This window comes from Prionailurus viverrinus, chromosome F1 (genome assembly GCF_022837055.1).
Source record: "Prionailurus viverrinus isolate Anna chromosome F1, UM_Priviv_1.0, whole genome shotgun sequence".
NCBI classification, from domain to species: Eukaryota; Metazoa; Chordata; class Mammalia; order Carnivora; family Felidae; genus Prionailurus; species Prionailurus viverrinus.
Window position 1 is genome coordinate 6,815,225 of NC_062577.1, and position 26,422 is coordinate 6,841,646.

The 26,422-nt window shown below is 37.0% G+C and overlaps 1 protein-coding gene across 1 annotated transcript in view; it reads right to left on the bottom strand.

Annotated features, from left to right (window-relative positions):
* The window catches only part of FMN2 (formin 2), a 393,365-nt gene that overhangs the window by 100,515 nt on the left and 266,428 nt on the right, over window positions 1–26,422 (bottom strand). The window contains exon 15 of the mRNA XM_047841608.1: window positions 3,509–3,601. Within this exon, the coding sequence (XP_047697564.1) occupies window positions 3,509–3,601 (93 nt within the window). The remainder of the gene's footprint in view (window positions 1–3,508; window positions 3,602–26,422) is intronic.

The window sequence follows — 26,422 nt, forward strand, 5'->3', positions numbered from 1 at the left end:
CAGGACCATTATTATGTCCCTAGAACAGGGCCTCCTCATTTCTCTAACAATTTGCCATAACAATTTTACAAGCAATTTCCTTCTTAAAGTCTGGTCTGTCTGCCTTGAGTCCTTCCCAGATTCTGCCAGTATAAACTTTTTTAAGTCTTTAAACCTCTGCTCCCCAAGGATTCAGGATGAAGCCCAAGTTCCCCAGCCAGGTTTGTAGATGTGGTGGTGGGAAGGTGTGGGAGCTTCTGTATAAAAGCATCTGTTTTCTCACCACAGGATAAGATGAGGTTATCATCAGAGTCATGAGGAAGCAAAACAGAAAGACTGTGGAGGCTTGAGAGAACAGAGGAGCAAAACTCAGAAACTGAGAAAACGAAGTTTACAAGGAAAATCTTATAGAAGTGCTCAACAGAAATGAGTTCCAACAGCAGGTCTGCGGTCATGGTTTTAGATGATACCAGTTGGTGCTGTTGTAAGTACCCTCCCACCCTCAAACAAAAACAAAAACAAAAACAAAAAGTTGAGCTACTCTAGTGCAAATATGGAGACTGAAAAGAGATGGGCTTGATGAGGGTTGTTGGGTTTTGTCAGGTGAGCAAGACAGTGGGTACAACAGGTAGGGACTGTTCTAGATATAGGAATAGCAAGAAGCCAAACAAGACTGCTTTCTTAATGGAGCTTACTTTGTTGAGGGACAGATACATAATACAACTGCAGAAAGCAGTAAGTATTACAAACAATATAATGTTGGGTGGAGTTCAGAACATTATTTGAGAACATTATTTAGTGTTAACATTATTAATTGAGAGCATCAACTCTCCAAAATATGGTACTTTGCTGGCACCATTACAAACAATGAATGCCTTGCAGAGGCAGGACTCAATTCTTTAAATCTGCCTCTTTTAAAGCAGGGGTGAGGACATTCCCAAAGAAGAGGTGTTTAAGCAGAGTCCATAAAATATTGGCTTGAGAAAAATTAGGAAGATAGGGAGTAACAAAGCGGGTGAATCAGTGGAATATAGGGCTAGTTAAAATCCAAAGACTGTTAGTGTGTGTTCAATAGACCACACAATAGCTGAATTATGAGGATAAGAGATGTTTCTATTACATTGTGGGAACTAATGCAATAAAAATGTTTGACCAGTATTGGGCATAGTCTCTTGAACTGTTGGGAGAGAGATTTTAGGCTTTGAAATGTGGCACCTAAGACTTTGACAGGGGGGCCTGGGTGGCTCAGTCAGTTGGGCGTCCGACTTCGGGTCAGGTCGTGAACTCACGGTCTGTGAGTTTGAGTCCCGTGTCAGGCTCTGTGCTGACAACTCAGAGCCTGGAGCCTGCTTCAGATTCTGTGTCTCCCTCTCTCTCTGACCCTCCCCCGTTCGTGCTCTGTCTCTCTCTGTCTCAAAAATAAATAAACATTAAAAAAAAAATTTTTTAAATAAAAAGACCTTGACAGGATTAAAAAAAAAAAAGACTTTGATAGGATATATAAAAAGATTAAAAAACCTATGTAAGTTAATATGAGCACAGAGGTAAATGTAAGAAAACTATTTTATTATTGAGGACAGCCTAATTATAAGCAAATGTTTGGCATATATTTTTATACCAAGGTGCAATGCATTTTTCAGTGTATAAGCTTAATTACAGAATTTTGTCATGATAACAAGAGGGAATATGGGACAAAAAAATAACTACATTCTAAAAAAATTATCTTAAGGGAAACATTTTGAATCCATTGTTTTCATTATATGTCATTGAATATAGGCTAATAGGCACTCATGTTTACTCTTTTTATTTTTATTTTTTATTGTGAAATTTATTGTCAAATTGGTTTCCATACAACACCCAGTGGTCATCCCAACAGGTGCCCTCAATACCCATCACCCACCCACCCCTCCCTCCCACCCCCCATAAACCCTCAGTTTGTTCTCAGTTTTTTGGAGTCTCTTAGGCACTCATGTTTAAAGCTGAACTTTTTTCTCCCACGTTTTGACATATTTGATCTACATAAGATGTTCCAAAGAATTTGCTATTGTCATTAACTGCCTTCTGGATAATGTACAATGTAAGATCTACTAAGACATATACATTTTCTTATTCACTGCTATTAAATGTCTAGGTGCATGGAGGTACTCAAAAATTTTTTTCAATGACATGTAATCATACAGCATTTGAACAGGACCAGAGATGAAATTAAAAGGTAACTGAAAGTAGATGGAAGAAGAGCCATGAAGAAAGACTCATTCTTTCCTTACTGAGTTAATGAATTCAGGACTCATTTCTTCATATAAGCAAAAAGAATACCTCATCCTTTACCCTTATATTTCTCCCAAATGACATGTTCTTGATCTAAATACCCGACCTAATGAAGAAAAGAAGACTCATTTTTATTCATCATTAAGAAAGTACTGAGCTTACAGCGTCCTCTAATATGTAACTACAGGACTCTGATTTTGTCCCAAGGACTATTTAGGAATTATTGAGTAGATTTTCCACCCTAAGAACTGAGGACCTGAGAATTTAGAAATGACAATCACTTTGATTTATGAATCTGACCAAAGTTCTGTTTCAATCTTCATGATGATGATCTTGAGTGATTAAATACTACTTTCCCATCTAAAAAATAAAAGCTGTGTTTAACATTTAATCCAATTCCAATGTGACTCATTCATTGTAAATCATCATTAATGACACTTGAACAACCTATAAAAACTATAGCCTAATAAACAGAGGATGGAGCCAGTCTTCAGAGTGGTACTTAGCCTCAGTCTCAAGCCATGTCAGCCTCTAGGAGAATTCCTGACAGTAAGAACTTTCCCAGAGCATGGCATGACACAAATCTGATCTTCACATTCCAAAGGAGAAATGTTTTGAGTAGCAAATGCTTTGCTATAATTGTAAATTCCAATAATTTAAAATGGTAAGACTTTTTACATAGTTTTTTCTTCTTTAATTTTTTTTTGTTTCTTTAATATCTTCTGAAATATTCTGCCTTTGTTTATGTCACAGGAAGAGTCAAAAGATAATATTTATTATATTTTAAGCTTTCTGGGAAAAAGGTGTTAAATATCTAGAGGTATTTATATATCCTATAAAAGTAGAATATAATGTTTTGAAGATCTGGAAAACATCAATATTCTTTGGGTTTTTTTCAGTATTTTCAAAAACTAAATAAATACAAAGTTGAGCTGAAGTCACAAGCATAGTTAAAACTTAGAAGAATATCTCATTTTCTATCACAAAGGGCATAAAATTTTAATATCTTGACAAATAGTTACTATTTTAACATCGGATATTTACTGTCATTAAAAAACAAAAATAATGAACATTATCCATAATAGTATGTTTACCAAATTGCTCATCTGTCAGAGCTGTGTGACTCATGATTAAACATAATTTGTTTTTCTGTGATGTCAAAATAATCCCCTTTAAACCAACGCATATTTTTTTTAAATGCCATCTACCTACCTTTCTGCTGAAAAAGGAGGGAAATGCAACATGTGTCTTTAGAATTTACCTTGAATAATAAATTGTTCCATGTTTTCTTTGAAAGGCTGGATGTGCTCTTTTGAGGATACCTGGTATACTTTGCCCGCCTCAACTTCACAGGCTGAAATTAGAGAGAGACATTGTTTAGAATGTCACAGTGTTGATGGAACAGTAATATATATATATATATATATATATATATATATATATATATATTTTTTTTTTTTTTTTTTTTTAGAGAGAGACAGAGAGAGAGCACAAGTAGTAAAGGGAGAGAATCTTAAGCAGGTCCCATGCCCAGGACAGAGTCTGACACGGGGCTCGACCTCACAACCAAGAAACCATGACCTGAGCTGAAATCGAGAGTCAGACTCTTAACCAAGCGATCCACCCAGGTGCTCCATCAACTTTTAAAACATACTAGCTGATGTTAAAAACCTCTGATAACCCCACTCATTGATACATGTTCTACACATATTTTGGAAACATCCAAATACTGACATAAGAAGCCTATGATCTCAGCTTCACTTTGGGTTGTTGTACAAAGAGGTTCTTAAGAATCCAAGTTTGGTCACTGCCAAACAGTGCAAACGTAGGAAGCTCCTTTAAGCTCCAAGCCTCAATCTCGTTTGTAGAATGGTGATAGCACTGGCCTCTCTCTCTCAGGGCTGTCATGGGGCCCAAATCAGTTAACAGATATAAAGTGTTCAAAACAGTGTCTGGCAGACCATAAAGCAGTATGTCAGTATTTGCCACCATGCTCAATATTAGCAACTGACTTCTAATACAAGTTTCTCCCAAACTGAAATCCATATTTCTGAAAAATGACAGATGGCAATTTTGGTGCTCATGTTAGCATGGAAATCAATAATTAAAGAGCATCTATTACGTGGCAGATACTTATTACCTACCATTTAATTTAATCTCTAGAATAAATTAATAAAAGTGGGGGTTCCTGGGTGGCGCAGTCAGTTAAGCGTCCGACTTCAGCCAGGTCACGATCTCGCGGTCCGGGAGTTCGAGCCCCGCGTCGGGCTCTGGGCTGATGGCTCGGAGCCTGGAGCCTGTTTCCGATTCTGTGTGTCCCTCTCTCTCTGCCCCTCCCCCGTTCATGCTCTGTCTCTCTCTGTCCCAAAAAATAAGTAAACGTTGAAAAAATAAATTAAAAAAAATAAATTAATAAAAGTGGAATTTACCCCATTTTGTAGCTGAGGAAAGTTAGGCTCAAAGATGCCACTTATTTGTTGAAAGACCCACAGGTAATAAGTAGCAGGTCCATAAATGAAATCCTGATCTGACTCAAGAGTTTCTTTTCTTTGTATGCCCATGCCATCATAAATGCCTTAGTAGGCTATAGATCCCACAAGGGTTAATTAAGAATTACTTCTAAGACATTTTCTGAAGAAATTCCTGCCATTTTAGTGATAGAATAAATTCAAAATCAAAAAGCACATATTTGAAAGACAAAACTTAGGACATACAAATATCTGAATCAGGAAAACATACTTCTCACTGCCAATAAATTTCTCAATGAGACTTTGAAATTTCACTCTTTAAAATATTTTTCTCTTATTAAAACATTGTTTCCTTTCCCCTCCAGGTTGTTAGTTTATCTAAGCAGAATACAGGGGGCTATATTGTTAGCCCCATTTCTCCCCCTCAAGCGTAAAAGACAATTATATCTAGTAGAATTTAAGACCAGTTAGACATATGTTGGGTTCTCTCTGCCCACCTTCCCCAGGACTCCTCACTCTCTGTGGGAGCAGGCTCTTGTAAGCTCGTGCCTGTGCAATCTACATCTCTAGCCCCGTATCTTGTACCTTCAGATTTGTACATTAAGCTTCCACACATGTCAGTATTTTCAAATAGAACTCATCACAGCCTTCTCTAGACTTGCTACCTCCCTTATTTTATTCTCCTGTTGGTGGTACCACCATCTGACCTAAATAACTCATACCAAAGCAGGAGAGTTATCCTTGACTCACTCTCCTTGTCTCCACATTCTATTTGTTTACCTCCTAGATACTTCTTATGTCTGCCTATCCTCTCCATTCCTGCTTTATGCTGGTACAAAAGCCTTCATCATTCTTCGCTGAGCTACTAGAAAGCCTCTTAACTGGGCTTCCCACCACCAATCTTTTACAGATCCATGCTCCTTCTCATAGCTTAAGAAGAATGGATAAAGAAAAGGCAGTGGAATATGACTCAGCCATCAAAAGAATGAAATCTTGCCATTTGTGAAAACATGGGTTGGCCTGGATGGTATTATGCTAAGTGAAAGAATACGAAGACAAATACCATATGATTTTACTTACACATGGAATTAAAAAAATGAACAACAAAAAGACTCTTAAATACAGAGAACAAACAGATGGTTACCAGAGGAAAGGTGGGTGGGGCGATAGGTGAAGGGGATTAAGAGGTACAATCTTCCAGTCATAAAATAAGTAAGGCAAAGGGATATAGTGAATAGCATTGGAAATATAGTCACTAATATTGTCATAACATTGTGTGGTGACAGATGGTATTTCTGTGGTGATAGCACAGATAACATTTCTGTGGTGAGCACTGAGTAATGTATACAATTGTTAAATCACTATGCTGTTCACTTGAAACTAATATAACATTGCATATCAACTATACTTCAGCAATAAACAAAAAAAAACATAAAATAAATCATCCAGAAGAAACCTGACCAATTACCTGAAACTGTTCAATGACCTCTAACTTCATAATTACATCTTGAGTAAAGGAACGATTTAACATCCTACAATATGAAGTAGAGCAACTTGCCCAGCTTTCTCCTAATCCACCTCTACTCCTGCTATCTTTTGCAGACTCAGTGCAAATTCTCATCTCCATACCCTTGCTCAAGTTGGTTACTCTAGTTAGAATGCTTTTCTCCTTTACCCCCTTTATCCTCTTATCTCATTCATCTCACCTATTCCCAATATTACTTCATGACTTAACCTTGATGTAGCTGCCCCTGAAAAGGATTTCCTCTTTCCACTTTCCTCAGTTCACTACATCCCCTGCTCTCCTCCACTCACTGTCCCACCTCCAGGAAGAACTGGGTGTCTATCCTCTGTGACCCCACAGCACCTCGTGCAGACAGAATTGAAGCTATTACTTACTGAATACTTTTTATGTGCCACACTTTACATTTGTTCTCCCATGCAATCCTCAAGAAGCCCTTTCAAACAGAAGAGTAATACGCTTGCTTTATGTCAGAGAAATGAAATACAAAGAGACTGTCCAAATTTTCACAGTTCATATGTTGAGAAGGTAGGGCTCAATATCAGCTACCATTCCATATTCTTGTTATTTGTAATCACATCTCTTGTGCTCCACTAGACCAAGCTAAGTGGTCTAAAGATAGGAAATCTTAAAGATGGGAATCTTAAAGATAGGAAATCTTAAACATAGGAATCTTAAAGATAGGAAATCTTAAAGATAGGAAATCTAATTCTCATTTGTATTCCTAGTGCCTGATACAAGCAACAAATCATAGTTGGATGGGTTAAAGGCTGGATAAATAGCTCCTGTTGCAAAAATAGTATTCCAGATGTTAGAATCTAGCAGATGGGAGACAGGGTTTAAATTCTAGTTCACTCATTCACTGAGTGAGCCTTAGCTTGGAGAAACCTAAGAAAATTATCATAGCTGCTTTTAAAGTATGGTCTCAGGAACAAAAGGGTATAAACTTCTATGTTGATTCTAAGGAAGAAGGAAGCTAAACCAGCAGAAGGTGAGGGAAGGGGAGAGAGAGATTCTGGTTCTAAGTAAAAGGGTGGCTAATGTTTAGGGAAATCTCAGTGAAGTAACCAGCTGTCTGAGGTGATGAGCACTTTATCACTGGCACTCTTTACTCTTCAGAAAATAGTGGGCTACCTGTCAGAAATGTAGTAAAGGGGATGAGTCTAAGGAGAAGACATATGCAGTCAGCTTCCTTTGGAATGTATCACTCATGACAGCCCCATGAAGCCAGAAATTTTGTGTGTCTCTACATGCATAATAAAGACATAATGTCATAATTTCAAGTATTCTCTAAAAGTAACAAGTTGCATTATTTCAAAGGTATGAAGTAGAAATTTATCAGCCTTTCCTATCAGGCAGTGAATTATTTCTGGCAAAATGACACGAAGAGATGTTCTGAATGGTCTTCATCAATTTGTAATTGCTAATCAACCTACTCACACATGACACAGACATTGACTGACAGGAAAATGCCAGGACAAACACCCCTGTCCTCAGATGGCTTGACTTCCACTATACTATATAGTCTTTAACTAATTGTTTTTCAATTCCAACAAGAAAAGTATAATACTAATAGCCTGGGGTCTAATAGATTAGGCCAAAATGAAAAAAGGATCCAGTCTTACACTTGGTCTGATTTTCAAAAGTTCAAAGTCTGAGGCAAGAAAGATTAATATTTTTACTATTGATGTCACAATTGTCTCATTTGCCATTTTTTACTAGAAGATGAAAGCAATAACTGTCTTTTTCTTCATGATACTATACTATGTCTAGAGGTCCAGGGAATTATACAAATACCCCAACACTAGGAACTTGCAGAAGTTAATCTAATGGATCGGGTGACAATTTCCCTAGTTAGGCAAGCAGAGTTAGATCAAAGACTGAGCCTAGCAAAGTCTTCTAAAATATGCCAAAATTTCTCTAGGTCTCCATTTTTACTTAGTAACTTTAAAACGACAGAATATACAACAGATAAGAAATACATAAAATACTTAAAATATATTTTAAAAAGGTTAAAATTATATTTTAATTTCCACTTAATTTTATAAGTGCCCTTGGCACATTCATATGAACTTGATATTATGAATATAAATGTAAGCAAAACCTATTTTTTCTATTTATTCTCTTTTCCCCTTCACCTATAGATTTTCCTGTACACAGTAAGAACTAAGTAGAATTTTAGATCTAGAAGCTCCATAGGGTCATTTATAGGCAACCCTATCTCATTTCCAGTCCTCCTTCCAGGCAGCCATGATAAATGCTTGTCAAGTATCTCAGTGTTTCCAGTGATATCCATTCATTTCCCTACCAGGCAGCTTTTTCCCTGCAGATTTATTCTAATTATTAGAATTTTCAGCCAGATATTGCTCAGAAATCTCTCCGTACAGTATACTCCTTGTGGAATGATATATCTGGAGCTTGCTTTAAGATACTCCAGATATATTCACATAATTACTTATATAGTTAAAAAATCGGTTAAAAAAAGTCCATCATAGATAGTTTGCCTTTAGTGAGTAACAGAAAATCTCCACTGTCTTTGAGGACAGAGGAGGACCCTCATCTTCTACCATCCTGCATTTACTCATTAACATTCCCTAGAAGGCAATACACATCCAACAATTCTCTGGGGAATGAATGGATAAATGAATCAGACCCTCCTGGAACAATGAACTTTTTTGTAATTTTTAAAGCGTCATATCTCTTCAAATTTCTCCACATATACTCTTAACTCTCAGAACCAATTGTTGAACCTCTCCTTATCCATCCCAAATTTCAACTATCACCCCAAGAGAAGAGGATCATCTCCCCTGAACTTTGTATCTCCTTTCTCTATATATGTGTGAATGATAGAAGATAAAAGCAAAACTTTGGATAAGAGATCTGGATTCAAGTGTAGTTCTCCTAGTAGCTATTTGATCTTCAACTGGCTCCTTAAATTATCTGAGCCTCAACTAGAAATCGGGATGATGAAGATATTGAACTTGACTGCTAAGCACTGAGCTGTTGAGACGCTTTCAAAAACCATAGCTATTAATGATATTATTTCATTGCATTTATTTGGTTATACATCTTTGTCTCTGATTTACTTTTATTTTAAATTCACTGAAGTCAAGGACTATCTTATTCAACTCTGTGTGCCTAGTGTCTGAAATACTGAGGAAGCACTAAAAACTTGGTGAAAAAAGCACTTTTAACTATGTTGATAATCATGACTTTCCTTAATCTGGATATTAAGCCTCCACTGGTGGCTCATTTGTAACACCACAAATCTTATGCAAAGTGTACAAAAACCCAAATCCAAAGTTCCAAAGTTCTTTTTGTGATACACAACCTATACAATTATTTGTGGATGGTTGGTACTTTACTTATTCATATTAAGAAGGAAGAGACTTTTGGATAACTATAAAAATAAAATGTCAAGTTCTAGAGTTTATAGATATCGTATATACATCTAATACATTCAATAACATATATGAATATGTTCAATGTGACAAAGAATAAGGAAATATCTTTATAAGACTGGATCTCATTCTTTTTTTCAACGTTTATTTATTTTTGGGACAGAGAGAGACAGAGCATGAACGGGGGAGGGGCAGAGAGAGAGGGGGACACAGAATCGGACACTGAGCCATCAGCCCAGAGCCTGACGCGGGGCTCGAACTCACGGACCACGAGATCGTGACCTGGCTGATGTCGGACGCTTAACCGACTGCGCCACCCAGGCGCCCCTGGATCTCATTCTTTTAACTGTAGGGCATCACGGTATAACATATGGTATAATATATCCTGGCTTATCATCTTCAAAATTGGTATGTGACTATGTAAACTTAAAAAAAAAAAAGTGCTATAATCTTACAGACTTGAAGAGCCATTTAAAAACATTATTAAAAACACAATAGAGTTCCTGGAAAATCTGCATTACAGTTAAATCCAAATAGTAAAAAAACATTTGTTAAAGGATGTTGAAATTGAGGAGGGCACCTGTTGGGATGAGCACTGGGTGTTGTATGGAAACCAATTTGACAATAAATTTCATATTTAAAAAAGCACAAAATATTAAACGTGTCAAAATAAAGTAATAAAATTTAAAATAATAAAATAAAGTAAAATGGCTTCCCTTGTAAAAAAAATAAAATAAAATAAAAATACATTTTCCAGAGTTTTTCCTTTAATGATTAAATACACAAGACCTTCACACACTTCTTCCATTAAAACAGATCATGCGTTACTTATAGTATGAAAAAAAAAGTGAAAAGGTATCTATGTAGTGAAGAATGATCTGTTTATTACCAGATCACTGTGCCTCTTCTGAATTCCTGAACCACCAGCAAACTCACCAAAGGAAACGTCTTATAGAATTTTAATATTCAACAATAAAGCTCCATAAATAAATCCAATCATAAATCAAGCATAACCTTTTAAAATCAAACTTCTTTTGGAATATATTAATGATAAATGATGACATAATGTCATAATGACATTACTGAAGACTACCTTCTACTAAAGAAAAATAAACGTGACTATTTCTAGCTATTCTCTTTTCCAAATCATATCATATTTCATAGGGACAATTTTTGATTTCTGAGAATGAACATTACTACTTGCTCAGAACTTGTCACAGAAAAATGAAGCGAATTATAGAAATTTGCAGGAATTCTGAAGATAACACTGAGTCTCTACAGGAACAAGCCTACCAAGTTCTCCTATAACCGCTCCTCAGTTCATACTGATAAATCTCTCATAAAATGTTAAAGAGCAAGTTTACTTAAAATGGAATTAAAGATATACCAAAATTTGGCTGAAAGATATGTATACACAAGAATGGCAAGCTTTAACTCATAAATAGTGAAATAATGAGGCCAGAAACCCTAACAGACACTAGCATTCATGGATGAAAGTCTGCTGAGAAGATATTTACATACTCTCAAAGAGTCACCTCACGAATAATTTGCTAATTATTAAAAAAAAAAAACGTGAACACCAAAAACGAAGAAAAAAACTCAAATAACTTCATAGTGGAGGAACCGGTAGATGCCACCTAAACACAATGACAGGAATGGCCAAAGTGACACATCATCATTAGCAGTAATGAGATAAGCTGACATCATGGGCCTGCAGAAATGGCACATATCACTTCTGCAGACAAAGCCAATGGAGGAGACATCTACAAAATAAGCAATCTTTAAATATGGTAAGGTCAAGAAAGACAAAGGAACTGCACTAAATTAAAGAAGTCTAAGTAGGGGCACCTGAGTGGCTCAGTGTGTTAGGCATCTGACTTTGGCTCAGGTCATGGTCTCACAGTTGGTGAGTTCGAGCCCCACATCAGGCTCCGTACTGTCAGCTCAGAGCCTGGAGCCTGCTTCAGATTCTGTGTCTCCCGAACTGCACTAAATTAAAGAAGTCTAAGTAGGGGCACCTGAGTGGCTCAGTGTGTTAGGCATCTGACTTTGGCTCAGGTCATGGTCTCACAGTTGGTGAGTTCGAGCCCCACATCAGGCTCCGTACTGTCAGCTCAGAGCCTGGAGCCTGCTTCAGATTCTGTGTCTCCCTCTCTCTCTGCCCCTCTCCCACTCATGCTCTGTCTCTCAAAAATAAATAAAAATGTTTAATTTTTTTAATTAAAAAAAAAAGAAGCCTAAGGAGACATTAAAATTAAATGAAGTTTGTGAAGTAGGGATTGGGCAAAATAGCTATAAAAAATACTTCTGAATATGGTCTGTAGATTATTATCATAACAGTATTTATCAATGTTAAACTTCCTGAATTTGACAATTGTACTGTGTATACCTAAAAGGACGCTCAGGTTCTTAGGTTATATACCCTAAAATATTGACCGGTAGAGGAGCATTACTTGCTGGTGTATGGTCCAGAAAAATAAAACCATGCACACCCACATATGTATACACAAGCATGCATATATACATGTCTATATGTGGGGGACAGGAGGGGGGGAATGATAAAGCAAATAAACAACTGACGGTCTAAGGAAAGAATATACAGGAATTCCACATACTAGCGTGTGACTTGTCTGCAAGTTTGATTGATATCAAATAAAACTTATAAACAAACAACAAAAAAGAATAACACGTCCCAGTTTGCCTAACGTGGACTTTTAAGACTTCTAACCAAAGGACCTGGGGCTAGGGGGCTCCAATACAATTTCTTGTTTAGAATGTTAAGAACAGTCAAGTATGCTTCACAGATAGTGTAAAACTTGGTTTTCTTATACATCTGGCTTTAGTTTAAGAGTCTGAAGGCTCTACAGCTGCAGACACAAGTGTCTCTTTAGCTGATGGTTTGACTGGCACTTCAGGGTGACAGCAACACGCTGGTAATGGTTACCAGGCAGATTTTTAAAGATGACTTACAAGCTCTACTCTTCCAAATAAGTAAAAGTATGCAACTTTCCTAGGATGGTTGTAAAAGGTTATTAATTCATAGTTTTAAACCATATTTAAGATGACAGATGCAGCAACTTACAATAAAATAATAAAAGCACCCTTACCACAAACTAACCTGCTTATAATATTTGACACATGGTTCCAGAAATCTTCAAACGTGTACATCTTTAACCGTAATGTTGTCAAGAATTAGCAAGTTGCTCAAATATTTTGGAATTTTTCAAATGAATTCTTTAACATTGAATACTACAAATAAAACGTTATGTCTTGAGTATAAAAGTGATTTACATAAAACTGAATGTATTAGACAATGTATTCTAATATAGTGCATATATGAACTTATTCTAAGCGAAGCCTCTGACATTTTCTAAGGATGCAGTAAAACCATAGAACTAGGTGACAATGTTTATTGAGGGCATAAGTGACTGTCATAGAAGCTTATACATGATCTTGACATTACTGGCCAGGTGCCCAGCTTCATACTGGCTGCCTCCCCCACCCCCCATTATTAGATGACTTGAGGTATAATTTCAGGCATCTATGACTGGCCTAGAAATCTCAGTCTCCTTGAGAGGCTCAGGAATAGTTCCGTCACTATGGTTGCCAAAATTTTCCAATTGTAATGTGCGCTGATTCTGGAACTGGAGTGGGTAACTGATATGGCAGATGTTCACTGACATAAAGGAGTTTAGTAAATGTCCCCTGCAGTCAAGCTACAATGAGGAACATCCATCAACTGAAGCAGATGCCATTAGGGTAGTTTTTTGCCACAGGAATGGTGTCTTCCTAGTGGGCTCCATTGTAGTACAGAAGTAGTATATAATTTTAAAAATAAAGATAAAGCATACTGTGTCCAAGGAGTAAAACTCTTAATAGGTGTGTCCGTTTTCAAGATATAAGCAATTTTTTCTAGTGCTTAAGAAGCCAAAATTCAAGACAGACCATCTCCAAGCAGAAATGTTTTCTAGCTTAGGCCTATGAACATAGAATTAGCAAAAGATATTTAAAGCAAAGTAAAGTGTTGGGGCTCCAGTGTTTTGTCAGTTTGAGTTTCCTAAATTCACAGAATGAAAGGAAGAAGAGGTATGTAAATAACCATAAAAAAAGAAGAGAAATATATAAGCAGTGGGAGAGGAGAACAGTCAGAAGAAACCCTGAGAAAATTATGAAGTATTCGAAATGTAGAGTGAGTTATTAAAATACTTAAGGATGCAGAAGCTAGTCTCTCATTCAAAGAACAGTAAGTGTTAGAAAGAAATGGAATGAAATCAATGACTTATTAGGGAATTTATAGGTTTTAAGTTTGGGGAAATGTTAAAGTCTACTAACCATATCTAAAAACAAAGAGAGAGAGAGAAAGATGGAGAGAGAGCACTAATTCCATCTTAAGTGTTTTAAACTATTTTAGGAACTCAAAACAATTTATCAATACAGTTTTGATCATCTCTAAGATTTCCCGGTGATTAAGAGAGAAATTTTCTGGAAAATTACACTTAGGACTCTTAGCAAACTTATGGATTGAAAGCCAGTGTCTCCAGATATCCTTTAATGTTCTAGTAATGTAAATGGAGAAATTGAAAGTATTTTTATAAAACAGAGAAGCAACACACAAGAACATGAACTCAGGCTTCAGAAGTAGGAGTAGATTCTAACTTCTTTTACTACCCATTACCTGAGAGACCTCAGACAAGTTCCTGAATCTTGCTAACCTTAGTTTTCTCATCTGCAACATGGAAATGGAAGCCATCACGAGGCAGTTTAGTGCAAGGGTTAACGTATGTGAGGTGCACAGCACCTACAGTAGTGTTGCAATTTTTATTAAATTATTATTCTGTTTTTACTTTTATTAATTAGAAAATTAATTAGAAACTTCTGTGAAGTTCCAAGTCAGAACACCGTAGCAGAATTTCGGATGTTCTTAATAAATTATAGGGCTTATCAGGGGCCATGAGTTTCAAAAGACGCATGTACAAAGTCACACTTTGTGACACAGAATCAAAGAGCATACATATGTAGCGCAAACAGGTGGCAGAGGTGTGTGGAGAATGACCCACAAATCGTAGGGATAGCTGAGTTGACAAGCCAACTATTATCATAACCAAACAAGACGTGGGGTATTATTAAATGAAGTGTGCTACTCAAACAGGCACCGATGGCACAAGCTATCAGTCAGAATCGCCCATCCATCCTCTGTTCTAATTTTTTCTTCTCTCAGTTTTTGAAATGAATATAATCACCTGTGAGAGTGTCTACAAAGCAACCAATGCTTTGTAAAGTGGGAAGATAGCATAAAGAATTGTTAGCTGGAGAAGAGAAGGGAACAGTATGGCTTAAGGTTCTCCAAAAGCTGTAAATCTCTTCTAGTTATTTTTAGCTTTGAGAGCCATAAGAGAAACATGTAGGACCCCCTTAGAATAACGTAAATAAATAAATTAAAGTTGAATGATAAAATCAGTCAACAGGATGTCTGTTACTAAGTTATTGTCTCTTAGCCCCCAAACTGCACATGTATACTGAGGTCTGGAACGGTGGACTCCGCGAACTACCTTTTTCCTTTGCCAGCGGGCTTCCCGACTGGTTTCCTCAAGAAGGAAGAGAGGGGCTAGAGGAGGGGAGGAGAGCAGCTGATGGAAGTGTGCTGCTTCCTTGAGCCCCATCCCCAGACCCTTCTCCTCCCCCCACATCAGTAGGTGGTTCCAGCTCCTGACTTATTTCACAGGCCCCAATCCAGCACCTTTGTATCCTATAGAAGTACCAGTGAAGCCAGGCAGGACTCCCTCCTCTAAGCTCCCCAGTCTTAGCTGTGTGGACCCTCCCGTCTCATCTCCCCCATCCCAACTGTGTGAATCCCCTTCTCTCCAAACTCCTCAGCTCCGGCTCTGCAGGAACCACCGAGCTCCCTAATTTCAGCTCCGAGGGGTCTTTCTCCCTGCCTTCTTCAGTCCAGCTCTGCGGGATTCCTCCTCTGCGTCCTCAACCCCACTTCTACAGGGCCTCCATTCAAGTTGCTCAGGTACTCTTTTTTCAGGCCATACCCTCTCCACAGAGGACTCTACAGCCCTGCAGAAAGCTCTCCTGGCATTTCTAGGTTCTTTGAGAACCCCCAAACTCTTCACTGGGCTCCCCTAGCCCTAGGGGATGATAGCTGCTTCCAATATTTACCTGAGCATTCCCTTTTTGGTTTTCCTATCCTCCAAAATGTGTTAACCTAATCCTCTATGTTAATTCTATTAAAATAATAAGTGTGATTTCTGCTTTTCTGACTTCACTAGAAGCAGTAAATCAAAATGAATGGATTATCTTTTCCTAAGTACTCAGCAGCTTTTTGGCACTAGTACGTAATTTAATTTTATTAATTGCTTGTATAGACAGTCTGGTTGAATGGTTCACCAGGAGATATGCCAGTTTTTCAGATTAATATTTCCCCAAAAAAGGTATTATATTAGTACAATGTATATAAAGGATTTTATATTAGTACAATTCATAAACAAACATATGTTTAAAGGCATTTAAAACATAGCTTGTTCTTTTAATTAAATTTCACCTGTTCTTTAATTGCTTTTACTCTTGAATTTGCTAAGCTATATAATTTCTTCAGAAAGAATAAAAAAGTCTGAGTAATCACATATTTTAAATTCATGTGGCCCAGATGATTAAATTTCAACTCTCATTTGAACAGATTCCTGGGTGGTTCCCTATTTTTATTTCCTCTTAAATAAAATTATTAGAGACGTCATACTACAGAGAAGCATATAAAGCATGTACATAACATATACCCAGTTTCCAACTTAAGAAAGAGAACTTGACGAATACTTTGGAAAAGTCCTATGTGCTCCCTACATCATGTCCTTGGGCCGAGAGACAACACTACCTTCAAGGTTTCAAAATAAAGCACAGCAATTTATATTGCTATCATCAGTGTAAAGGAGTCCTCACTAATCCACATCTTTGCCAATATTTCGCGTTCTCTTCCTAAAATTTTTAAAGATTTTTTTAAAATGTTTATATATTTTGAGAGAGAGAGTGAGCATGAGCAGGGGAGGAGCAGAGAGAGGAGGAGACACAGAATTCAAAGCAGGCTCCAGGCTCTGAGCTGTCAGCACAGAGCCTGATGCGGGGCTCAAACTCATGAGCCAGGAGATCATGACCTGAGATGAAGTCGGACATTTAACCGACTGCACCACACAGGCACCCCACTATATTTTTGAAAAGTGTACTACTAATCTGTATCCTGAGATGGTTTTTGACTCTCACATGTTCACATTTAACTTGCTGTGATGCATCTCTGCAAATCTCCATTTAGATAGCTACCAAGGTAGCTTTACCGATGTTCTCCTACTGGGCAAGTCATTCAGACAGCTTCCTGAAGAGAAATCAACTTTAGCTGAGTACAGAAGAGGGAATAGGAGTTTGCCAATTTTAATTTTTTTTTAACGTTTATTTATTTTTGAGCCAGAGAGAGACAGAGCACGAACGGGGAAGGAGCAGAGAGAGAGGGAGACACAGAATCGGAAGCAGGCTCCAGGCTCTGAGCCATCAGCCCAGAGCCCGACGCGGGGCTCGAACTCACGGACCGCGAGATCGTGACCTGAGCCGAAGTGGGCCGCCCAACCAACTGAGCCACCCAGGCGCCCCAGAGTTTGCCAATTTTAAATGAAGAAAGAAATAACTGCAGAACCTCAGTCGCAGAGAATGAAACATTTGCATCGAGATTGTTGTAAATGACTTTAAGCCCATAGTGACCACATACTACATATGGGAAGACTATGCTTTCCTGTGATAATTTGCTTATACTGTGTCCCTGTGCAAAAGGGCATCTTACATCTTTGAATTAATCTAGAAAAGATTAATTCAAAAAAAGAAAAAGAAAAGGGGGTGCCTGGGTGGCGCAGTCGGCTAAGCGTCCGACTTCAGCCAGGTCACGATCTCGCACTCCGTGAGTTCGAGCCCCGCGTCAGGCTCTGGGCTGATGGCTCAGAGCCTGGAGCCTGTTTCCCATTCTGTGTCTCCCTCTCTCTCTGCCCCTCCCCTGTTCATGCTCTGTCTCTCTCTGTCCTAAAAATAAATAAACGTTGAAAAAAAAAATTTTATAAAAAAAGAAAAAGAAAAGAAAAACATTTTTGTAAAGTATACTTTGTAACACAATCATGAATGATTTATGAAATTAAATGTATCTTAACTCAAAATGTCAGAGAACTAATCACCTTTAATTAGCCGTGGTCTTCTCAAGGCAGTCTTGTCAGAAAAATAAATGATTAGTTTAAGTGAGAAAGTACAACTTTATTAGTTTTTTCTAACATGAATAAATGGCATCAAATCTTAGAATTGAATTACTGACAACTTGATTTTCTTCTCATTAACTCTCCCTTCCACTAGCAAAATTACCACTGAAAGTAATGGAGATCGATTCAAGAGATTTCCAGCAGGAAAAGTCTAAGAATCTTGAACAATGTTTACTTGAATTAAGTGCATGTGCATATTAGTATGGAGGAAGAAAGGGGATATGAGAAGAGAGAAAACGATATTTGCACCTTACTAGCTTTGGAAAAAATATCAGAAATTAAAACATTTGTTTCAAGTCTTTTGTGAATAAATGCAAACATCTCAAACAGCAAAACATTATGACAACCTGCATAGTGTTGTCATATAAAGTGGTACAATTGCTTTACATCACTCTTACTGCCCCTAAAAATTAGAAAGATTTGTTAGTTTCTTTCGATCGTCTCGGTATCATCCTTGGTCAAAACCACTACCATCTTTTATTTGAGTTCCTTCATAGCTGGTCTCCCCAGTTCTATGCCCGCTAGAGCAATATTTCCACAACATAAGTCATGTCACTCCACTTCCGTAAGCAGAATCTTCAAGAGGCCGGATACTATGTTTAGGATAAAATGTAAAGCTATAAAGCATATCAACTTGTACACTCTACATGATAAGAAAAGTTTCTCTCTTATGTCATACTCACTGTGTTCCAAGAATACAGGGGATTTTGGACCTTTCCTCTGCCTGAAATCCTCCTCGGCCCCTCTTCATTCTCCTTCCCACCTATTCTAGGTCCACACACACTCCTTATACATTTCTAGTCTTCCCGTCCAGCATGCATATGCTGGCTTTTGCTACATATCTCTATGGTTTTATCACTTTCTACTTCCCTGCACTCAGCCTCTAATTGAGTCATGTCGGATTATTCACAATTCCAAGAATATACTCCTCTCGTGCCATGGAACTTGGTGATCTGCCTGTCCAAATTTCCCTCCATAAGTTTTTCACCTATAAAGTATTCATAAGTCATGACTCCATTCTAACAGCAATTCCTAACTCAAGTCTCCCTTAGCCAATTAGTCAGCTTCAGGCTCACCTTCCACTCTGCTTTCTGTTAACATCATTACTATACTATGGTATAATTACCTGTCTGTAATTACCTATATGACACATTCTTGAAGTGTAATGATCAATTTATTTTTCATCTTTTCCTTCTAGGAATTGAGCAAAGTATCTTCAATAAAAGGTGCTCAATAAATGCCAATTCTGAGTTCAGCTGCCTCTGAGGCGAACACATATTTGAATAAACTATGTTGACTTAAACAGACCAGGCTTAGTACTTTATAGACATGTCTGATACATACTAAATTCCAACAAGGAAAATTACATGCAGTAAAAATACAGCTCCACAATTTCAGAGAAGAATAAGGAAAATGAAAATTTGATAGATCACTTGTAAAAAAATTGTATTACAGGAGACAGGTACACATGATGCAACAGAAAAACAAGGACATACAGAAATGCCTTATAAAAAGAAAATAGAGCTCAACAACTAATGTGTGATTCTATTAGTATCCCTTCCTCTCTTCAATATGCCATGCTAAAGCACACTATAATCTGAAAGATTCAGGTTCTCACCTATTTCTAACTAAATTATACCTTAGTATAGGTATTTTTTAATTGTATCATTCTAATACTAAGTGCTCTTGATTTTTAGTAGGGATAACAATTCTAGATGTAATAAGAAATGGGTTATAGAACTCACTGTATGTGGGCAGGTATACTGGACCAAAATCTAGGTGGGCAGTGGAAAGCATGCTGAAAGGAACGTGTGAAATTGGGTGTCTGATGCTGACTCAGCTTGGAACTCTGATCTTAGCCAAATCACAACAGACTGTGGGCTTCTCATGCCCCTTGCATATTTTTTTTACTTCATTCTTGACAGAACTTCTTCAAGTTCTGAAGGACCTTAATATGTATAAAATAAGTCATAGACTACTTTCCATCCCTAGGGAACACTGCTCCTGTGTTCCCTTCTGTAATAGGTTTGCATCCATCCAGGTGTACAAGCTAGAAATTTAAAGCCCTCTTGTACCTCTTTCTTCTTTGTCTTGTATATGTCAGTGCAATTACAGATTCCTGTTCCAAAACCTTGTAAAACTCCTGTGACCTATCCTACTCTCCATTGCAGCCATAAGAAACTTAGCTTATGCACTCAACATCTATAACTAGCTAGGTCTCCTGCTTCTAGTCTCCCCTCTAAACCATCATTCACAAAATCCTCAAAACTGGCTTTCAGAAATGCATGTCTGAGAGTGTTGCTTTCTTGCCTAAAAGCATTCCCATGTCTAAGCAACAATCGCACAATCAAATCCAAACTTCTCAGTCAATCCTTAAAACCCTTCCCAAGTATGCCTAGACATCCTCCAATTACACACCCCTGAGCACCTTATGCTCTAGTTTTAGCAGATTTCACCATCCATTTCTTTACTCTATTGGCTCACTCACTCACTAAGTCCAGATCATGTCAGGTATGTTGTAAGAACTAAAGACGGTCAATGTCAAATCTTCCCTGAAGGGTTCCATTCCGTAAACCTAAACAAGGGGCAATATCAGTGTTGATGTTAAGAGGATGAGCTCTGGATTGGGCTCCTCAGGTTGAAATCCAGCCCTCATTTGCAGGGTATTTAATATCTATAACTTGTAGTTACCTAATCACTAAAGAGAGGATTAATGATAATATCAATATCACATAGATTACATTGAGTTAATGCATATAAAACACTGGCATGGAGTAGGCACAGCAAACTACCTTGAAAGGCATATCAAAATTACTGGCTTTGGGCTTTTTCAAACCATATATATGCACAGTTTTGACCCTACTTACGAATTCTGTAATGAGCCAACTCAGGCGTGAATGTTGTTTACCCTCAGATATAAACTTGGTATAAATTAAAAAATTCCTGGCCTCCAGATCAATAGACAATCAAAACTGAAATAGTCACAAGACTGGTGACTTTGTTCATGCTCTTTCCAATGCTTGAAATTTTATTTTTCTTTCTCCTGGAGGGAATTTTACTGATCTTTCAAAGTCCAATTTAAATATAATTTTTCAAATATATTTAATCATGACCTTTTCTGTGTTTCTGTAGTATTTTATTTATATCACCAAAATACATTTATTATACCTCATAGTGGTTATCTCTTATTAGGCTATGAACTATGAGGGAAGGGTCTATTTTTTATTTGTACTTTCTATTAATTTAATGAAAATTTGTTGAATGAAAATTAAAGTATTAGACTATAATTTCTCTAAGATTCCTTACACTCTAAATCTAATAAGTCATCAAGAATCTAAAAAAGTAAGTTCAGTGCTTTTGATCTAGTAATTATGAATCTAAGAATCTATATTAAGGAAATAATCAGAGACATAGTAAAAGCACTATGAATAAAGATGTTCAACATATTTCTTAAGAGTAGGGAAAACTGGGAAAAGTCTAATTTCTTACAAGAATCAAATTACTCACTAAATTATGGCACACTCATAAGAAGGATTATTGTGAAATCATCTGAAATGGTTTTTGAATTGTATTAAATGGCATGGGAAAATGCTCATGTTATAATTTTCAGTGGGAAAAAACATGCAAGTTATAAAAGTGAATACAGATGTCTAGTCAATATAATGAGGAATTCATAGGCTGAGGCTTCCTTCTGCTAAAGACACATAGCAATAAATAAAAACATAAAAAGAGAACACCAAACAACACATTATGATGTAAAAAATGTTAATATCTCCTTGGGCCAGAAATATTAAAGTCTCCCAAGTTAATAAGCAGTGCTGAAGTGAGAGGTCACTGGAATGTGCCTGCAGAGAAGAAGGTAGAGATCTTGGCTTATGTAGAGACTGGTCAAGGGAGAATTCACACAGCCAGAAATGGAACCAGTCTCACAACTGAAAGCCCGGAGCTGTGACTGAGTTCCCCAAATCATGAAAGGGGGATGAAAACAACTACAGTTCACATGCAGCTGTGTGCCTGGGGAAGCAAGCATAGGCAGGCATAGCTTTCCAGGCAAGACCTCGGCTAAGTCATTAACTAGCTTGATATCAAACCTGCAATAAGCCTACTATGCAGGTAAGCCTTATATGCATGTACATGTGGGCAAAGGGCAGGGGCCCCAGGCTGCTAACACAAGCTTTGGTTCTGGCCAGGGAGCCAAAAACAGGTCAGGACAAAGCAATTGAAAAAACTGAGAGAATGCAGGATCCGGGGGGTCAGGAGAAGGGAGAGAGCAAGAGACAGATTGATTGATAGATGGTTACAGTCAAATCCTCAACTTGTAACACAAAAGCAATCATAAACAATACGTACATAATTGGGTGTGTATGGCTATGTCCCAACTGAACTCTATTTACAAAAAGAGGGCTCAATTAGCCCACAGGCTGCAATTTTCTGACATTTGTTCTAAGTCAACATTCCAATACCAAAATGAAACTAATGTGTAGAAAAATAGCTTAAAACTATTGACAAATGAAGGATGAAACAAAAACTATAGAAATTCCAAAAAGGTCTTCAATATATTTTTTAAGCATCAAAGAGATAAAGGAATGATAATATCCAAAATAAGTACATGGAATTACTTTAAAGGTAAAAATAGATATAATAAAAAATCATATTAGAAATCTTGGAAACAAATATATCATTATTAGTTGCACTGATATTACGAACATCACACTGGACAGAGTTGAAGAGAGACTTCATGAACTAGAAGACAATGTTGAGGAATGCATGAAGACTATAGCAAAAAACATGGGACAGACTTTTAAAATATGAAAGAGAAATTGGGAGATACAGAAAGTTAGACTAAGTGGCTGTAATATACATCTAAAAAGAGATTCAGGGAAAGGGAAGAAAAGTAATGAACACTGAACAGATAATTGCTGAGAATTCTGTAGACATTAAAGAAAACAACAGTTTTCAAGCTGAAAGTTCTCACTAAGTACAGAGCAAGATAATGAATGAATGAATGAATTCTAAGTCACCCCAAAAGCAGAAGAAAAAGTATCTTCAAAATACTGATGAAAAACAAGTCATTCTAGGATTCGATATTCAAAAAAATAATAATTCAAAAATGAGGAGGATTTTTTCAGTCATTTTTTGGACTAAGAATTTCAGACCCACCAACCCTCAGTAAGAGAAGACCCAAATGAGATGGAGGAAAATGGAACTAAACGTGGTAGCATAGTGATTGATTTAATATTGATAAGTATTATTATTAAGGATTATAAGACATTAGTAATTTTTAGAAGAAAAATATTGGGACTAGAAGTCCAAAAAATAACAGTAGAAGAAAGATGGGAGTTTAATTATTAGAGAGAATGTTCCAAAACTCTCATCTTATTTGGAAAGATAAATACAATTTACAGTATGCTAAAAAGATATATAAATTTAAAAAATATATTAAACATTTAAGTTCACTAATTAATTTACAGAAATTAAGAGAAATATTATCTATGGTTGCCAAAATGTATTAGAAGATTCAGAGAGAGAGCACTGAAAAATTAATTAGTCAAAACAATAGAAAACCAGAAGAAGAATATGTAAATGTGAATTAATTAAATGACCCAAATATAAAGCAGGGTAAATAACAGTGGCCAAAAATTATATATGTCATGGCTCCACTGGTATAATTCGTGCATATGCATGCAATAACACCAGATAAAAATATGCCTAATATTGGGGCGCCTGGGTGGCGCAGTCGGTTAAGCGTCCAACTTCAGCCAGGTCACGATCTCGCGGTCCATGAGTTTGAGCCCCGCGTCAGGCTCTGGGCTGATGGCTCAGAGCCTGGAGCCTGTTTCTGATTCTGTGTCTCCCTCTCTCTCTGCCCCTCCCCCGTTCATGCTCTGTCTCTCTCCCAAAAATAAATAAACGTGGAAAAAAAATTTAAAAAATATATGCCTAATATTAACATTATTTACCATTAGACTGTAGAACCACAGATAAACTTACTTTCTCTTCTGCATTTTTCAATATTGCCTGTTGTCCCTATGCTGCACTGATACTCATTTTAAAATCATAATAAAACGTTATTTTTTAAAAAGCTATTGGTTGCATTTGAGTTGTTTATAATACCATTCTTTCCTTAAACAAAAAAAATCAGAAATTTGCAATTGTAAATAAAATAGTTACAAACAAATGTAAATCAATACAAACAATTTTAAAGACTGGGTTTTCCTGTATATGTCTGAACACAGATATGACTTCAATTTGAAGATACAGCTCATGAATTTTAAACATTTTCAAGTCTGGTATTGAAGTGGGGGGAGGGGGGGAGAATACCGAAATAATTTGCCTGAGAACATTCTTGCCCAGTTCCGGTAACTTAATTACTCAATGACTTGTCCATGTTGAGTTGATTTAAGTCATGTGGCAAGTGCTACAACTTCTAACTAAGAAAGGCACTGGAACAGAAGTCATCATTTGGCATGACTGCATCAAGAAAAGCTGCTGACAGCCAAAAGAGATCAAAAGCAGATCAGGTTGCTCAACAAACTACATGTCACTGAGCTCAGAAATCCAGAGGAGTACCCTGAGGAGCTGTGGAAATCTTGGGAACAGGTATAGACACCAAACTTGGTGGATGCTCTTACAAAACGTTAAAATGAGATTCAGTTGTTTTATTAAAATGCCTGAGCCATAAACATATTATTTCCCAGTCTTCCTTAGACATAGAAAGCGTCTGTAAGCAGAAATAAAACAAGTGACAGAGGCAGAAGATGAGTAACTTAATGGTTATAGTTTCTTTTTTATCAAATTAATCACATAATTTATTCTATTTTTCCTTGTGAATAGCCAATATTTATTATATGGAAAGTATTTGGATAAGTTCTGTATACACATCAGCTCAGTTTCTAAACCTTCTAAAAACAACTTTCTTCTTGAAAAAAAAAAAAAGAAAAAAGTGAACAGGCTATTTGAATTTTTGAATTTTCCTAAATGAATTACCTAATTTGATCACTTAGAAGGAATCATTTTTAATAGGCCATTTGTCAAAGTAGACATTATTTTAAATAATATTAAAAATAACATAATCCAATAGTCTCCCATTTGACACCCATTTAGTCAAATCAATGTACATATCTATTTATACCCATTTCATTCCAGAAAGGAACACAAGGCAATTTTATTTTATGACTTGTTAATATGAAATGCTGCATTCATGCTAAAACTTTCCCAGAAAATGAATTTAAATTTCAGCTCTTAAGATTTCCTTCCTTGTGTCATAAAATATCTTTTTTCCCCAGTGGGAAAACTCAAATTTTGGAAAAGCAAAACATTAAAGGAATGATTAAATTATGATTTTTGTCAGTATTCAAAGGACACCTCACAGTTTGACAGCGTGTTAAACAGCTCTTCAACTAGGGGCGCCTGGGTGGCTCAGTCGGTTGGGCGTCCGACTTAGGCTCAGGTCACGATCTCGCGGTCCGTGAGTTGGAGGCCCGCGTCGGGCTCTGTGCTGACGGCTCAGAGCCTGGATCCTGTTTCAGATTCTATGTCTCCCTCTTCCTGTGACCCTCCCCTGTTCATGCTCTCTCTCTCTGTCTGTCTCAAAAATAAATAAATGTTAAAAAATAAAAATAAAAATAAATAGCTCTTCAACTAATCTCATTTTACTAGAACACAAATGAACATGAGTTCATAAACTACAGTTTCTTTCTCCACTTTCACTGTAAGCTCCTCATTGGAAAATGCCATGCGTCTGTTACTAACCTGGTACCAGGTTTGTATTTCTTAAAATGTGCTCCACTGACTAGAGAAACTACCAGATACTCTGAAAAAAAGGACTTTGTGGTCAAATAAATTAGGAAACTGCTGCCAACCCTTCTTTCAGAGAATTCCTTAAATTCTCTTCATCTTACCCAGCACTTCTTATATTCATTCATTTGGTCACGAAACTTCCCATTGCTAGAGCAGCAAATTGCAACAATTCATAGACAAATGAGAAAATACTGTTCTAACAAATGCTATCGGTGATAGTTGATCGCTTTTTAGAGAACTTTGTCTTCACCCAATAGAAAGTATAAACTGTGGGGCTTAAAATCACCACCTTCTCAACCCTCTAAAGTACTAAAAATTGCCAAAACGCTCCTGCAGTGCCTAATCCGTGTAGTGAACCACATTACTTAAGAAGACAGATGAGCAAGAAGAAACAGTACTCAGTGGCGATGGTTACATTTCCTTTCAACACCACTATCTGGTGGGTGGTTGTTCCTTTGTTTTAGCTCTAAGACTTGTGAGAACTTGCACTTTCATGGCTACATGTACATTTAATAATTGTAGTAAGAAACTATGTAGATAGGAAAAATAAATGAGGTAACATTCCAAAGTGATAAACCAACCGAACCAAATAGAAAATTCCCTGGTAGGGGCGCCTGGGTGGCGCAGTCGGTTAAGCATCCGACTTCAGCCAGGTCACGATCTCACGGTCCGTGAGTTGGAGCCCCGCGTCAGGCTCTG